Source organism: Patagioenas fasciata, chromosome 15, assembly GCF_037038585.1.
Source record: "Patagioenas fasciata isolate bPatFas1 chromosome 15, bPatFas1.hap1, whole genome shotgun sequence".
Classification (NCBI taxonomy): Eukaryota; Metazoa; Chordata; class Aves; order Columbiformes; family Columbidae; genus Patagioenas; species Patagioenas fasciata.
In genome coordinates, this window is record NC_092534.1 from 8104765 (window position 1) to 8121821 (window position 17057).

Here is a 17057-nt window from a genome sequence, read left to right on the forward strand (position 1 = left end):
ACCGCGTGGCCCTCACCTCTCCAGCCGCGCGCCAGGCGGGGCGGGGCCTTCCCACGGCCTCGCGCCGCGTCGGGGTGGGCGTGAGGGCGCACGGGCAGACGAGTGACGTCACCGCCCCGGCTACTGCGGCGGCCACCGCGCTGGATCTGGCGGTTCGCCGCGGGCTGCCCCGGAGCGGCGGCGCGGGCGGGCGGGCGGGCGGGCGGGGTTGTTTCTCGGCACCGCCGCCTCCTCCCACTCCCGGTTGCGGGGAGGAACCGCGTCACCCCGGCGCTCGGAGCCGCCAGTCGCGAGTGGGGCGGGGCGGCCCCGGTGAGAGCGCGGTGGGCGGGGCCGACGCCGCCTCGCACAAAGCCGTGTGCCCGAGTGCGGGTGGAGCTACCGCCGGCACTGCACTGGCACCGCCGCACCGATACCGGCACCGCCCCGCCGGGCGGCCGTGATGTGAGGGGGTGATGGCAGCGGGGCATGGCCGCCGGGCAGCGGCGGGGCGGACGGCGGCGGGCGCTGAGCGCCGCCGGTGAAAATGGAGCCGCATCCGCCGGCGGCCGTGCCCGAGCCCCCGCTCCCCCGGGGGCCGCGGCAGGACGGGCCGGAGCTGGAGCTGGAGCTGGAGCCGGTCTTCTGGGCACCTGAGGCCGCCGAGCCCGCCCCGGGGCCGCCGCCGTGGTCCCCGCCGGAGCGGGGGGGCTGCCCGGCCCTGGAGGAGCCCGTGGAGCCCCCGGTCCGGCCGGAGGAGGAGCCGCGCCTCCGGCCTGTCTTCGATGCCCTGGACCGCGACGGCGACGGCTTCGTGCGTGTGGAGGAGTTTGTCCAGTTCGCCACGGCCTACGGTGCCGAGCAGGTGAGGATGGCAGCTTCCCCGGGCACCGGGGCTGGGTCCCCGCCGGGGCCCGGTCAGGCCTGTGGTGCCCGGTCAGGCCAGGGCCTCCCCTCACACCTGCCCGGTCGGTGTCCGTAGAGCTCAGTGCCCCCGGGAAAGGAGCCGTGGGCCCTGGGTGCGAGCCGAGCGATGGCTCCTCTGCCATGGACTCCGTAGCTGGTGCCACTAGCCAGGAGCCCCCATGCTGGGCCTCGGGTGGTCACCCATGTGCCGAAGGGGTGATGAGCAAAGGCAGCTCATGTTTACAGCAGCAGCCCTTGGAGGAGCTTTAACCACGAGCAAGGACAGTGTCTGCATCACTGGCCTCCAGGTTGTCCCAAGTGAAGGGCACTCGTGGGCTGAAATGGATGCAGGAGGTATGGAGGGAGCCGGGTGAAACTGGAGCTCATATTTTCTAGGTCCTGATCCTCTGGGAACAGCATCTCAGCAGTGCCACGGGGAGCCCGCATCCCCTCTCTTTGTTCTCCATTACTAACGCGTTTTGGGTTTGTCTGCGCAGCTCTCGTGTGTAAGGGACCAGCAGCGAGATCCTAGGATCTCGAGCAGCTCCGTGCCCTTCCAGCTGCTCAGGGTCCCTGCGTGGGCCTGCTGGCACCACACTGAGTACTGAGTCACTCGTTTATCATGGGTTTGACAATCCTGAATGCGCTTTTTTCTCCTTTGTGCTGCTTTGTACCATGGTGAGCTTGTGTTTCCTTGTAGCAGATCGGATGCAATGTAATTCGAAGCTGCCTGGTATGACCCAAAATGGAGAGACCTCTAGCCGCGTACCGGGGATGGAAATGAATTTGTTGACATTTTGTATGTTGGCCTGCACTGGCATTGCTACAAGAAAATAAAAAAGATTTATTTTTTAAGGCATGCAGGTATTGTTATGAAGTTTCTATGTGCTCACCCAGATCTGCTTTAATTCTTTATCTGTGGCTGCTGTGTAGTTATTGAAGTGGCATGACAAAGCAAATCATCGTGTATGAAGGAGTGTTTTGGCAGAGGAGGGTTTTTTATTTCTGTCCTCATGGTAAAAACACCTCTTAAATATGAAATAAAGGCATTTCTTCTAGAAAATATCTCCATGAATTGGAAATGTGTAACTTCTTTGTCAGATCCTTGCTAGTAAGGAGCAGTGTGTGTGCAGATGGCATTGCTTACTGCTCGTTGCATGATTAACCAAGTAGCGTCATGGCACTGGGGGGAGTTACGCGATCCTCTCTGCAACATGCTCCTGCATCGGCTGGGCGAGAGAAGCTTTATTCAGCCTAAAGCCTCCCACTTGCACCTTCCTGCCGTGGTCCGAGCGCTCTGTGCTGCTGCGTGCCTGCCCGGTTGCTGTTGCTGGCAGAGGAAGCAGAAGGTCCATTCACGTCGGCGTGTGAATTGTTCTGCAGCAGCTTGCAGACCTGGTGTGTGTGATGGCCATCGCTTCGGGCGCGGTGCAAGCGTACGGAGAGACCATTTGCCTCAGCGTGTCTCTCCCTGTGCTTCTGGTGTGGAGCAGCCCAGGCGTGTGTGAAATAAGGGCAGGCAGACTGCGTGTGCGCAGCTGGGGACGCAGCGGGTGGGTCCGGCATTTGCCAGCGCCAGCAGTTTGTGTGGCTCAGCCCAGACCTGCTGCTCCAGTCCCGTGTGGCACTTCTTGCTTTCATTCTGACATGGGACTTGTGCCAGTGCTTCAAAGGTGCAAGGATAAGCCTGTAAAGTGCTTTGAGTTCTTGGCCTGGGAAGTGATTGCAAACTGTTAAGGTCTCTACTCAATGAAGCAGGGTGTCCAGGGAGGTTTTGCACTGCTAGGAGCTGTCCGTGAAAATTGACCCAACTTAAAGTGGCTGTCTGCAGGCTTCTTGCCTTGGCGGTCCCATTTGTTCCTTTCCACTGAACACAATGTTGTCCATGCTGAAATACATTATGCTTTTTAGATACATTTATCTTCAGCAAGAAACTTGTACAGCTAGCTCTTGGCATGCAGAACAACTGCCCCTTGGTACAGCAAGTGCTGAACACCCTGGTGAGTCTGATGTGACCACAACTGAACCAACAGGTAACAGGCACCCCAGGGATCAACAGCCTGGTACCTTCAGCAGAGGCACCCAGGAGAGGAGCAGTAATGTTTGTGATGCCTCTGTGTGCATCATTAGTAGCCTGCAGCTTAGAAAAGCGAGAAGGCAAACTCAGTGTGAAGGAGAAGGGGTCAGTGATTGGGTCTGTAAACTCCCAGCAAATGTGCAGAGTTATAAAGGGAAGTTTCTTGCCCTATTTTGTTTTAAACAGATGTAACTTGGGCTAACACAGGGTCTTTTGAAAAATGGAAATGCAGCTCAGATGAAAGTTAAAGAACATCACTAGGTGGGTAAAATGATGTTAAGAGGACTAAATGGAAACTTCAAGATGTAAACAAAGGTTGTACTGGAACTTGGAAGCTGGCAAGAGAGGTTCCAGGGTTTGATGAGCAAATTCCAGTCCTCTTACTGTCCCTAGCAAGAGGGGGAGGTACCTGCTTCCTTTTTTTTCCTCCCCCTCCTTTCTCCTGGCTTCTGCCCACATGGGGGTGCAGAGAAGGTTTGCATGGGGTGGTGGTGGAATAAATTGCTAAATTTAAGCACAGCAAGTCATTGCAGGCAGCTGATTCATCCAGGGCTCAGAGAGGGTTGAGGAAAGCATGTGTGTGTATAGCCACATGTACGGTGGAGCTGGAGAGCAGTGAGTGTTGTCTTTAGTGTTCGGTAAAACACTAGGGGCATTTATGGACTACTGAGCTCAGTGCTGTCAGATTACTTGGCTGAAACAATTATTAGCTAAATGTCAAAGGAAAGAGACCAGCTGACATTTATTCCATAAAAATGACATGGCTGTGAATGTCTATTATGTGGGCGGGTTTTGTTTGTTTTGTTTGTATTTTCTCTGTACAATGAAAACCATGAGTAAAAAAAATGGGGTGAGCGGTGGGGCTGGGATGTTGGTTTGGTTTTGCTTAACTGTCTTGGGTGGTTGAAAGACTGTCCTGAAGAGCTTCATGGTTGTGGTATTGGTAGTGAAGTGCCAGTATGGACCAGAAGAGATCAAGGCATGAAACCTGAAAACAGTTTGTTCTTCTCTGAAATGACAGGGGCTTGAGGCTATCACCTTCACAGTAAAAGATGCATGGAAAGGATGATGCTGAGGTCCCAGTATGTGGGGGGGACACCCTTAGCTAGGAGTGGCCTTGGCCTTGAGCAGAGAAGATCCAGCCATGGGACAGTCCTTCAGCAATCTGTAACAGGTGGACTGTTTGTGAAACACAGATTATTGTGCCACTTGAAGAGCTTGCTGGGGCCTGTTATGTGCCCCGTGGACTAGTAAACAAGATGAGGAAAAGGTCACAAGGGTGGATTGACTTCACGCAAAAACCTCTGGGCTGCTCACTAGTAGCATGTGAGACAGCTTATAAATGTGGTGTATTTTTATTGTCTCCTTTCTGTCCCCTTTATCACTTCCCCTGGGATCTGATGCTTCCTTGGAGCTGCTGTGCAGGAGCAGCCAAAGGGGTCCCTCCAGCCCACTGGTACTGCACCTCGAGTAAGGTTGGTTTAGACAGCGAGTTGGGAGGCAGAGGCACACTTTACTTAAATGTTGTGTCACTTCATAAAGCAAGGAGGTTTGTATCTTGCAGTTCTCTGGTTTATACAGAAACTAAGGCTATTGTGCAATAGTTTAAAACAGCAAATACATAATTTATCTTACGGGTTGTACAGTTGCACTGTATCTGTCCTATCACAGTGACACAGAGGCCAAGCCTTTTCTCACTAGATTTGTTACTGGGTGGAAATGCAGAGTTGCGTTGGGGTGGAGTAGCACCTGGTGTTTGTAAGGCATGAGGAGAAGCTATCTTGGTGGCATCTTGCATTGTTTTCCTTTTTGTTTTCATTTAGAAGACAGTTGGAGGTGGAAAAGCCTCTTGCACCACACAATCTCACTGCCTCTGCTCCATTAACAGAAGTCCCAGAGTTCGTTTAGCCCATGTTCAAATGCTCCAAGCTCTACGGTCTCTCTGCCCTCTATGCTCTGACAGAGATCTTAATCTTTTTGTTTGTTTGTTTTTCCGTAATGATTGCTTCAAACTTCATCTCAATGTGCTTCGTGTTGCTTTCTTCAACATTTATGTCCTTCGAGTATCTGCGCTGGACTGCCAGCCTTCCTCGGCCCCCACATCAGTTAATTCTCAGCTGAGCTCTCCATATTCAGCTTTGAACTTTTCCTTGCATGATGGTTTCTGAAGCTTTTTATCAGGTTTGTTATGCTTTTCCGAGCTCCCACCACCTTTTCAGCTTCTTGCAATGAGATGCCCAGCCTGAGCCGGGTGCTGCAGAAGAAACCACGTTTTGGGGTAGCAGGTTTCACTCCAGACAGTGGCTGCAGAGAATGGTGGGATTTATTTTTATTTTTAAACAGAAAAATCTGTAAGATTTGGCAATTACTTTCTGGAATGAAGTCTGGGTAATGTCAAACTACAGCTTTTTAGTGGTTCCCCTGGTGAGTTCAAGCTTGTTTTTCTTGCTTACCTCTGATGGATCCTCTGGGAATTGCACACAGACTCTGGATCAAATGCTTCTTACCTCCAGTGTAGTCCTTGCTTGGAGTTGCTGACATTGCATCTGATCTTGGACGCCCTCCCTATTCCCCTTGGTTTTCTCCTGCTTCCTTCTGAAATCTAATAGTTGGATCTCTGTCATAAGGAAACCTCTTTTTTTTGTTCTTGAAATTTTTTAAGGGTTCTTACACCCTTTGAGCAGAGGAAATAACTGGATTTGCTTATAAAGAGATTTCTAAAATTATCTTGCATGGATTCACGTGCCATGTAAATATGAGTGAAGCTTAAATTGCCTCCAACTGTGTTGTGCTGCTGTACCTTTCAGAGGTTTCAATTGCTGTTTGACTTTGGTGTCTGCTGGTGAGAGTGGAGCTGGCATTGAAGCGAGGGTGATCTGTGGGTGTATAATAGGTCTGAGCGTGCCTGTGGACATGCATGTGTGTTTTGGAATAGGAACAAATCTGAAATATTTTGCTTGCTTTTACCAAGGGCCCAGTTTTTGCCATTAAAAAATCATGGCAAAGCTCCCGTTTGCTTTGCTGGTTCAGGCATGAGCCCGTCCTCACCTCCAATACCACTCAGGCTGCCTCTGCCCACCCCCTCTTCAAAGGGTTTTTTATCATCATTAATAACACATCCATTCTGCAGGAGCTCGAAGATGGGAGTTTTGCTTTTTCCCCTTGAGAGGAAAATGCTTCCAAGCCAACATATTTCATGTGGTGTATTTTGGGCGAGGCGGTTGCCGGTTAGCTGAAAATGGAATCTGCAAAGAACTTTATTCATTTGTAAATGTCCCAAAGACTCCAATAAAGAGATGATTTCTGTGCTCCTGGGTTTTTGCTTTTCCTATGAAGTTTTGGCTTTAAGCTTCTTGAAGGCGTCCCCTTCTTGGAGTGGCTTGGGAAGGGTTAGGAGCGTATCATACCGCAAACAGATCTTTTTGGTGATACGTTTCATATTTGTGGCTGTAATCAGATTGATGGCTTATCCGGGCTGGATCAAGTCTGGCAGGACTGTGAATACTCAAAGGCATGATTTGTCTGCACGGGCTGGGAGGAGGGCAGCGATGGTAATTTTATCCCAACTGCCAGTTTATTTAAGAAACCTTTTAATTCTTCCTTTCTCCTTCAGATTGAGAATACAGCTATTGCTGAGCAGGGTGTTCATTTATTTTAATTACAGATCTTTGATAAAAGTTAGGTGGGTTCCTCTGGAATTTGAGATAATTTCTACAAATAAAGAAATGTTCTCCCCTTCCCTCATTCCCAAAAGAAAGAAAAAGCCTGAGTGCCGCCTTCGAGTGTGGGATTTCCAGGGAAATGGGGTGTGGATGTGGCACCCAGTAACCCCCAGCTGTGAGGCCAGTTTGTACTGCGGGAGTGCTGCTGAAAGCTGGGTCAGGAGTCTTAGCAGGTAAAAAGAAATTCATCTAAAGGTTTTCAGAGGTGTTTGTTTGGTTTTCAATTATTCATTTAAGATTCTTGAAAGAGCTTTTTCCTGTCTTGTTTTGGTTTTGTTTTAATGCAATAAAAATTCTTCCAAAGTTTTGCTTAATGTTTGCCATAGCGTGTGGGGCAGCTGTCTGTAACACAGAGGTGCATTCATGGGAGGCTTTCTCCCTCCTTGGGAGCAGGATATTTTTTAAGGCTATGACTAGCAAAAAATGGATTTGGATCATCATTAACTGACTGGAATATGATACTGTACCACAACACGGTGATTCTACTCTTTCAGAGCCATTTCGGCCTCCTATTGCTTATAACTGAACACTCTCAAAGCATTTCAGAGTTGCTTATATCATTGTGTAAGTCCATACAGCCAGTAATTGATAGTCATTACAACAATTACCTACATAATTTCTCTCAGTTTTATTCTTGTTTTGACTTTCATTTGCTGCTTGTTGTCAGATGAGATCCACTTTGAACCTAGCAACTTTTAAATTGTTTTTTTCCTGGCTTTTGATTTTTGCAAAACAAATGACTCAGCTCAGCTTGGGCAGGTTGGTGTGCTTTTGCTGGGCCACCCTTGGTGTCTTCTCTTCCCTGGGACCATCAGGTCCCCGACACTGGAAAACTGCTGGTACAGTCCCCATAGAGCAGGCAATGGGATGGGGTGGATTATGGCTTGCTTTTCCCTATTTCTCTTGCTTGTCTCCATCCTTCCGAAATTCTGCTTGGGTTTCTGATGTAGAGCACAGGACTGGTCCTTCCATGTGAGCAATGTCATCTGTCTTTGCTTAAACTCAAACACCCGTGGAAAATGTGGATACAACACTGCCAGACTGGTTCTGGTGAGCCTCTCCTGAGAAGCAGCGGGGCTCCTCTGCTGGCACGTTTTCCCTGGCGTGCTGTGGGCAGGGGAGGGTGGTGCTGGTTAGGGATGCAGCTGAGAGCGAGCTCTGGCAACTTGAAGCTGAAGATGCCATCTGACTGACCAGGTCTGAGCATGTTCATGGGGATGAAAAGGATTAGGTAAGCAATTTGAGATCTTGCTACTGCGTTCACATTGTGAAACATGCCTGCTGCCACAGACAGTGAATTTGTCCTTGTGGAATTGTGCGTTTTGTGCTTTCAGTGACTCTTGGGCTCCCACATGCCAAAGGCGGATCTGCCTCCTCATGGACTGTAACGCGTGTTCGCGGTGCTGCACTCGGCTGCCCAGAGCTGCTCTACTGATGGTGCTTTTTCATGACATCTGCAGTACAGCTGTTTGCTGAACTGGCCAAACCAAGTCTGCAAGACAGTCATGCTTCTCTAGTTATTAAAGTCCAGCAACCCCCCCCAAGCTCTTTTCAATCTTCATTTTGCCACTTTAAACGTGTTGCATCTTTCCGCTTCCAAATTGATCTTTACCAGGATGACTCTGCCTGGTGGAGGTCCATGCTGGGCTGTGGCATTGCAGTGGCACAGGGCTGTGATGACTTGTGTGTTGCTGGTGATGCTGGTCCATGTGTGGCTGGATTGTGTGACGATGGCAAAGCACATGTGGGATGCTGCTGCAGGCTGATGCTTCCTACTGGTGCTGCTGGACTGCAAGTTCAGGTCTGAGGCTTCCCAGTGGAGACAGGACTTCAACTGAACGCAGCGGGAGAGAGACATCATGGATTTCATAAGGCATAAAAATCACTGTTTCTTGATATCTTTGTGTGTTTCTGTTTGACAGCAGGAGGATACCGAAATACCCAGATGCCCAAAGGGAGCTCATCTTCTGTACACATGGCATGGGGGGACACAGTTCATATCAGTGGTGCTCAGCATGAACCTTGTTTTGGGAACCCAAAACATCTGAGCACAAGGAGTAGCCTTGAGGATGTAAAGGGGTGATATAAAAGCCATATTGGGCTTTCTGCATTGCTTGGAATCAGACAGAAATTCTCTCTTCTTCCCAAACTTTAGTTTGTCATGCAGTTTCCCCTTATCTGTAGAGTCTCTGCTGGAGTTGGTACAGGTCAGAGAGTAAGTTGTTAACAGCCTTGTGGGTTTGTGGAGGAGGAGGGAACAGGAGCAAGCATGCCCAAGGGCAGCCTTGGGGACAGCTGCTTCCCAAACGGCTACTGCTGCCAAGCTTGAGCGAATGGTGTTTGGTCCACAGGGGAAAAGCAGGCTGAAGGTGAGTTTAGCAGAACTCAGATCAGCGTACGTGGCAGTAGGTAATTCCGCAGTGTGCTGTTGTGGTTTTGGGGCTGGGCTGGGGTTTTTCTCAATGGAGGTGAGGAAGTGAGAGCCCTGGTGAGCTGCGGGTCTGAGACAAGGCTCCATGGCAGCTGGCGTGAGGCTTCCTTAGAGCTGTGAACGTGCTTTAGCCCCAGTGTTGGTCAGGGTCTTTCTCCTCTCTAGGGAGAAAATTGCTCTTAGAGCAGGAAGATGTGGAAGCTCCTTGGTGCTTGGCATGCTCCAAGCTCTGCTTCTCCCCATCCAGCTCCTTATGTTGTGAAAGAAAAAAAGCCTTGTCATAGAGAGAAATACTAGCAATACCAAACTGCTGAATTTGCTCGCTGAGCGTTATCTTATTTGAGGCAACTAATTAAGCTGAAGCGAGCAATCGGGTTGCAGTGGTATTGCTTAAATGACACCAGTTCTGGTGTTGCCTGTGTGGGTCCTGGCTCTGGTGTGTCCCCAGCACTGCAGAGCCCACCAGAGTCCTGGGTTGAGACAGTGACAACTCTGGGGATGTCCCATGGTGCTGTGTGGGAAGAGCAGCATTGCTGTCTGTGTTACGGGGGTTGGTTACAGCTGGGGGCCAGGCTTTGTTTGAAGGCTGAATGTCCCTCTGTTTGGTTACGTTGTGAGCAGCCTAGTAGTCTTCTGATTTTTTTTTTGATTTTTTTTTTTTAATAATGCATTGTAGTTCTTCAGAAAAAAGAGCTACTATTCCCTCTGCTACAATAACCCTCGGTGAAATACCAGTAGTGTTACACTGAGTTTGAGTCACCACTGCTTCTAGAAGGGGTTTTCAGCTTGCGGAAGGTTTCTGGCTGTTCCTGCTTACTCGTCTCCTCTGAGAAGGAGTAAAACCGAAGGGAGAGGACCTGGTGCTGGGAGCCGTGTAATCTGGCAAGACTCGGCGGAGCCGACTGCGACAGCCCTGTGGAAAATCCATTTCCCAGAGTCCAATAGGAAACTCAGCTTGAGCAAAATGCACAGGAGGTAAAAGGAGCCCAAACCAACAGTTTGTAGAGAACAGAAGCTGTCAAGGGCAGGAAACAAACGGGGCGTGGGAGGGGGGCGCAGGGCATGGTGCCGGACTGGGATCTGTGTGGCTGCTCTGTGGTTCTGCGGTCCCGAGCAAATGCAGGATGAACTAGTGGGCTGCTTGAGGGGCCCTTCTGCTTGGGGTAAGTGTAGCGATGCTGAAAGTTAAACTCTTCTAATGGAAAAATAACGTTCACTTCCACCTTGGCTTTAAAAGCTGATCAGGACATTGTGGCTTTCACCGCTGCCTTTGGCTGCAGAGGGATTAAAAGGCATCTGTTGCCTCCACTCTTGCATGGCTGCATTCCTTATTTTTTCCAGGGGAGTGGCAGTTCTTCACCCCACCCACTGTGTGTGCATGAGGAGATTGCAGCTGGGGGAAAAAGAAATTTGGATATCCTTGTGGAATTTTTTTCCTATGCCAGCTAAATGGATGCAGCAACTAGCTAATCCTCCCTGGGCTACTTGAAGCTCTGGGACTACTGTGCTGGCAGGAGCACAGTGGAAGGATGCCGAGGGCAGACACAAGGTTTGTGGGAGGCCACTTGCCCTGAAAAGGCCAAGGAAGATGCTGGAGACCTTGGTGTGCAACCGGGAGCTGGCTCTTGGACTTTGTGCTGCACATCCTCAGTCTCCGTGGAGCATCTGTTCCTTGGTGGCACGGTGGGGACAGGCTGGCAGCGCGGGCAGCATGGCAGAGGTGCAGTGGGTGGAGGAGGGATGCTGATGGGAGAGGAAGGACTGAAAGCCAGAGGCAGGTGACTTGTCTGCCAGCCTGGTGGAGACCTGCAAAGCCATGCTGGAGCACTGGGAGCAAAAGCTCTACTGGGCACGTGGTGGCTCCTGGAGAAACATTAATATTGTCCCAGGTGTTTTTTTTGTTATTTTTGTGGTGAGGCTTGTGAGTCCTGTGCTTACAATGCCACCCTGAAGTCCTGGGCTCCCCAAGCTACGCATCTCAACCTCTTCTCCCTTCTTCTGAACATCTACCTCTGAGCCTCAAAACCATTCTGGGCTGCGTTCTCCCCCTCTCCAGCACGTCTGCTTTGTGTACTTGCCTTTGCACAAACAGCCCTTTCTGAAGGCTGTGCGAAGGGTTGCCAAGAGGAGGGAACTAATTTGAAGCAGTTCTGAAACAGAAATGAGTCTTTATGCTTTGCTGGTCTCTGAATCACGCTTGTTTGTATTACGATAAACTTGGTTTTGACAGTGTGTCAGGCTCCGTCTGGCTGGGGAAGGCCAGTTAGTTCTCTCACGGTCGGGTCTCTAATATTTAGCTGCCTGGTTGGGAATGGGCTTGTGTCTTGCACTCAGCTGGGCTGCGGCTCTGCAGCCCGAGGCTTCTTGTGCTCACCGAATTCTCAGGGTCTGCAAGGTGGGAGATGACTCCTCCTGCTTTCAGGGTTTGCTTGTTTGTGTGTTGGCAGTTACAGGTTTCTTCTCTTTCTCATTATGATGATTTCGTTTCAGAGATTATAGCATGTACATTGTATTCTGGAGAGGGTGAGTTAGTAAAAGTGAGTCCTGAGGTAGTGAGAGGATTTATTCTGGGATGTGCTATGGGGTTTTTGTGCTGCTTTCTAACCTGGTTGGGAGGAAATAGAAGCAAAAGCTGCAGTCTTGTATTTATAAGTCCAGACAGTCTGTTTGGTAACCAAACAGCCTCCATCACAGAAATACCTGGGTTTGTTGCAGGGGACTTAACGTGAAACCAGATCAGGCACTGCAAAATATTCAGCATCTTAAAATGCCTTTTCTTCAATATGTGACCTCCTGGCATGTTTTATGGAGTTACTTTTTGTCTGATCAGATCAGCTCTGAAACCCTGCTTAGGCTTTCTGCCCCAGTTCTGTGCTCCAGCAGGATGCAGCCGTCCCGCCTCGAGCCCGGGATGACTTCGGTTGTGGTGCTTGGCTCTTCTCCCAAGGGTGGCTCCAGCCTAATTACTGCCTGTGGTTTATGTAAGAAGTAACCTAGCACTAAACTTTTTTTCTAATCCAGTCTCCTGCCTCTGAGCTGTGTGTTTGGAAGGGTGAGAACAGGCTTCTGTGTCATTAGAGGAACAAAAGCCTTCAATGTTTTGGAGGGTGGAGGAAGAGCACTTTTCAAGTTTCGTTAAACAAATGAATATGTTTATAGTAGAGCGTCACTGCTGAAGCCTTTGAGTGCTTAGGTAGTGACAGGAAATCTGGAACACTTGAGTCAAACGCAGTTAAATTTGGATAAAACTATTTCAGTGTAACCTATGTTCTTGTTAATATTTCCAAACCATCCTTGAAGTTGTTTCTTTAAATGTGTGTTATTTTTTTTTTTTTTTAAATGTGTTGTTACACTTCAGTGACAACAATTGGTGGACAACTTGGAAATAGTCATGCTTGCTGTTTGAGAACACACTTGAACATATGACAAAGGGAGACTCCTGAAGCCACGATGAACGTAAAGATATTAAGGCTGCCTGTGAATAAGCCTTGGAGCTGGTTGGGTTAGTCCAAAAAGGTTCTGTAGGTAGTACAGACCAGAGGAATTTCTACCAGAAGGTAAAAAACCCAAAACTGCTGAATGTGGGTAATCTGGGCTGGCGAAGACAATCTGCACTTTGGCTCCATACTATGCGCACAGGGTCTGGCTGGATGCACTGATTTGTTCTGGTTTCTTGTGAGGGTGGGCAGGAAGGGTCTGGATCCTCAGGCTTCTCTGGCTGCCAGCTCTTTAAAACAAATTCTGGCTTCTCTTTCTTCTTCCTGTTGAATTTTGAACCTTGGAAGGGAAATCTTTTCCTTTGCACGCTTTTGATGTGTATGGCCCTCTGTGGCTTTAGGAGGGAGACGCAGGAGACTTGCTCCTCTGCGTCAACTTTGGGCTTGTTCTTGGCTGACAGTTGGCCTGGAGACCTTCCTTCCCCTTTCAAAAAGGGAAAAATAATAGTTTGCTGGGGAAGGATTTCTCTATAGGTTGGTCCTTTGCCACCTGCAGTAGATAGTCCTGTTTGTTACATATTCGCATCTCTCTCCTCTGGCATTTCCTGTGCCGGTAGAAGGAGCCCGGGGACCCTGAGAGCAGCTGGTGAGCAGCATTGTGCCCTGGGGCTCAGGGCCAAAGCCACCTGGGTGCAAGGTTGGTGTAGAACTGCCCAAAATAGGTGACATGCATCAAAAAGTCAAGTGAACAGCTTTCTTAGGCAAGTGGATGTGGTCAGTGGTGAAGAGATCATCTTCCTGGGCAGGTGGGAAAGGAGGGGAGCTTGTCCCCCTTGAGGAACTTGCTCAGTTTGAACTGCTGGGGCTTCTCTCTGTTGGTTTGTGGGTGGTGCCCCCCTGTTCCAGTTCTTTAAATATTTGCAGGCTGATGGAAAACCATGGGAGGCTTATTTCCCTTTTGCCTTATGTAGCAGGTTTGGTTATTTTTTTCTGTAGCAGGGAGAGATGGAAATAAACCAGGCCGAATCTTTTTCTTTGTCTCCTCAGAAAAATGTCTTGATTATTAGTTTCAAGTACTAGACTGATAGCAGAGGGCCCTGAAGTCTCCGGGGCTGAAGTGACAGCAAGGGACAGGTGAATCGATGTGGGATGCACGTTGCAGAAAGCATCTTCACTGGGTGTTGCTTATAGTGGACGGAGACTTGACCAGACATAGTCTGCCTGCTGATCAACTCCTGGAGCTTCTGAAAGGGCTGGGGGAGCAACATGCTCACAGCAGCCCTGGATAAGTGCCGCCAGTTGTGAAATAAATAATGCAGCTTTTGTGCTGCTTACTCACAATTGACCATTGCTTCTCCTGTAATGAGATCTGCCCCCTTGAGGGTATTTTAGAGGTTAGTTAATTAGGTGTAATTGCAGCAGAATAGAAACCTGCTCTGAGGTTCTGCCTGCTTTCTGTAGTGCCAGATCCTTTAACAAATCAGAGAGTTCAGTTCCTATGAACATTGCTGGAGCCAGTGTAATCCCGAGTTATCAGCCTTCCACTCAGGCTCCCTGTTTCCATTGATGAAGCTGCAGAAATGAAGCACCGGAAAGGGTGTTCTGGCTTGGAGATCGGTGCAGCGTTCTGAGAAATACATTGCATGGAGCGACATGGAGTTATGCTCGCAGTGTTGGCATGTTAGTGCTCTCTCAGCACCCAGCACAGGGCAGGGAATAGACGTGGTCTTAGCCCAGACAAATGCTGCATTAACAGGGATCAATTCATTTCAGCTGATCACATTGCAATCTATTGATTTACTGTCTGCACGATCTATAGGGACCTCTGTGTCTTTGGCAAGTTGTGCAGCTGCTCCAGTATTTGGCTGCAGGAGGTTCAGCAATTCCAGCATGTTTGCGCATTTCCCAAAGATTAAAAATTCCAACTACCCTGACTTCTGTAATTAGCATTTTAAAATATTATTCTTCTTTCTTTAAATAATGGGTTTAGCCTTGAGAGAAAAAGTGGGTTTTTACAAACAAATGAGTATAATGGCTTATTCCCTTCGGTTACACACAGAGAGCAGAGATGCTGCATCCACCTTTGCATAACCACGAGAGTTTTTTTACATTGCATGTGCTTGCTCTGTTAAATTCCTGTGTAGCACTTCAGGCCAAAGATCCGGCTAAACCTAACAGGAGAGCGTCTGGCATGAGCTCTCTCCTGTACTTTAGAGTATCGCCAGCTAAAAATCCCCTCTGTTTGGCAATCATGCCGAAGTGGCACTTGGCTTTTGCTCTGATTGAGTTCAGGGGTTGTGTGACTGGAACTACTGCTTTTCTGCCTGAAGATAAAAGGTGTTCGGAGCAGCTTTGGTCTTCTTGCAGGCAGAAGAGGGTAGTCTGAGTTACCTGAGAGGTGCCTAGATTTTCATGTCCTGTGTCAGTCAAGCAGGATTTGTGGTCCCCTGTGTACCCAGAATTGGTCTGGACCTAGCTGTTCAATATGAATGAGTTTCCTATGTTTAAAGCTCCAAGACCCACTGGATTCTAGGACATTTCTGGTCCTTTGTTTTTCTCGAAACTTCCCAGGTTGTAACTGGGTGGAGAAGGTGTTCGGGCAGATGCTGGCTGGCAAGGCCTGCTCCTGCCATCCCACGTGTTGTCCCTTGTTGGCCGTATGAAGTAGGAAACCCCGATCCTGCTGGACACAACAGAGTGTCTTCAAACAGGTCGTTGTAAACCACACTCTGCTACAATCCGAAGACATCAAATGAGGTGGTTCAAACAACCCAGAAGGCCAAGCAGAAGGCAAAGGCTGTTTTGGGGCACATTTAACACAGTGTGGAGCCTTACACCAAGCCCGGCAGGGATCCAGGTAGCAAAGGGGAGTGTGGTCCAGCTGGAGAAAATGCAAAGCAGAGGCTGGTAGAAAAAGCTCCACATTGGATTAAAAGTGAAGTTTTATTTTCTGGTTGTAATACTTCAGAATCTGTGTCCAAGTGGAACATCCAGATGCATGGGGAATGATGTCTGCGTGCACTGTGCTTAATCATGCAAAGCTGATTAAAAGCTACATAAACGTTTTGGAAACCTCTCTGGGCTGTTAACAGAAATGGTGAAAGACTGCAGTTACTCGCTTCCCTTTGTGTGTACCCAGGGTCCTTTCCCATCGAAGGGCTGGCTGTTTTCCTTAGACTTTCATCAAAGGTACCAGGTGGAAACTGGCCCTTTGGAAGCTGATGCTGAAGTTGCAGCTTGTCTAGCATGGACCCTGCTTCCTTGCCTGGTCCTGCCTTTGTGAGTTTGAATTTGACCACAAAGGCTCCCATTTCTTCTGGAGGGGAAGAGACAAGGGTAAGATCCTCAAACCTATTAGTCCTCTGTAATATTCCTTTGAAGAGAGCAGAATTTCCTATTAATTAATAGTTTGGGGAGAGCTGGTGGTAAGAAGTGCGTGGGACTGAGGTGGGTGTTTGGGAGGGGGCTGTATGGGGTGTCAGGGGCCTAAGGTCTCCCTGTTTCTGTTTCGCACCCCTGTAGCAGAGCTGTGCACAGGGATGGTCTGACCCAGTCCCTGCCTTGCAGCCTGCTGGCATCTGCACATTCATGTTGAGGGGGCTCGTGTGTGCATCGCGGCTTGCCAAGCCCGGCAATCAGCCGCTGGTAACCAGATCCAGTCAGGATGTTCATGCTAACCAGGTATTTTCTCTGCTCACCACAACCTCCTTGCTGAAATGCCTGCCTGAGGTGGGGGCACCCAACCCGCCTTCATGCTGAGCAGCTGCTTCCAAAGCTCTGATCTGAGTGCCTCAGTGCTCATTTTTTAGGCTGAACCTCTGCCTCTCTCTAGAAATAGGTTTTAATAAGTGAAATGCAGATGTGTGTTGAACTGCCTGCAGGTAGCTGCCGCTTTTTGCAGCAGTCTCCAACCAACACTGGCTGCTGCCATCAGGTCAAAGTATGGCAACGAGTTCCCTGATGAAGGTCTTCCTATGGTGGTTGTGTTAACAGTTCATCTGATGTTTGGGGCTAGAATCGAGTCCCAGCCAGCAATCAGCATGCTGTGTTACCTAGTCAGAATCTGGACTGGGCTTACTGGTTTTATGGACTTTTTGCTGGATGGGCTGGTCTGTCTCCATTGATTGCTCAAGTGGCCAAAACATGCCAAGCCAGGCACCCAGTTCAACCAGGCTCTTAGTAGGTCTCTGGCTTGTTGTTTGTTCTCTGGGCCGGTCTCTTGGTGTCTAACAGCTCTGTAGGTTCTTTTTGCACATAATTTATGTTGTTTATCCCTTTGGGTGCCTGGGACTAGAAGTCCTTTATTAAGCAGACCAGACCTTCACCATCACTCAGTTTCCCATTACTTACCTTGGCACTTGTCGTATTACCCAGAAGACTGAGACCACACGTCGAATCTTTTCCAAGGAAAGGAGGGAGTGACTTCAAGACAAAAGCATCTGTCTTTGCTTATTGCAGCGTGTGTGAGACTGCAGGTGCACAAGTTCTTGGTGGGAACTGCAGCC

At 49.4% G+C, this 17057-nt stretch overlaps 1 protein-coding gene across 3 annotated transcripts in view; it reads left to right on the top strand.

Annotated features, from left to right (window-relative positions):
* The first annotated feature begins 217 nt into the window (after positions 1-217).
* The window catches only part of RAB11FIP3 (RAB11 family interacting protein 3), a 74556-nt gene continuing 57716 nt past the window's right edge, over positions 218-17057 (top strand). Inside the window, exon 1 of one of the 3 annotated variants that reach the window (XM_065850461.2) lies at positions 218-844. In XM_065850461.2, coding sequence (XP_065706533.2) covers positions 527-844 — 318 coding nt within the window. In that variant the 5' untranslated portion in view covers positions 218-526. The remainder of the gene's footprint in view (positions 845-17057) is intronic. The other 2 variants (XM_071815379.1, XM_065850462.2) reach the window with 2 other exon arrangements.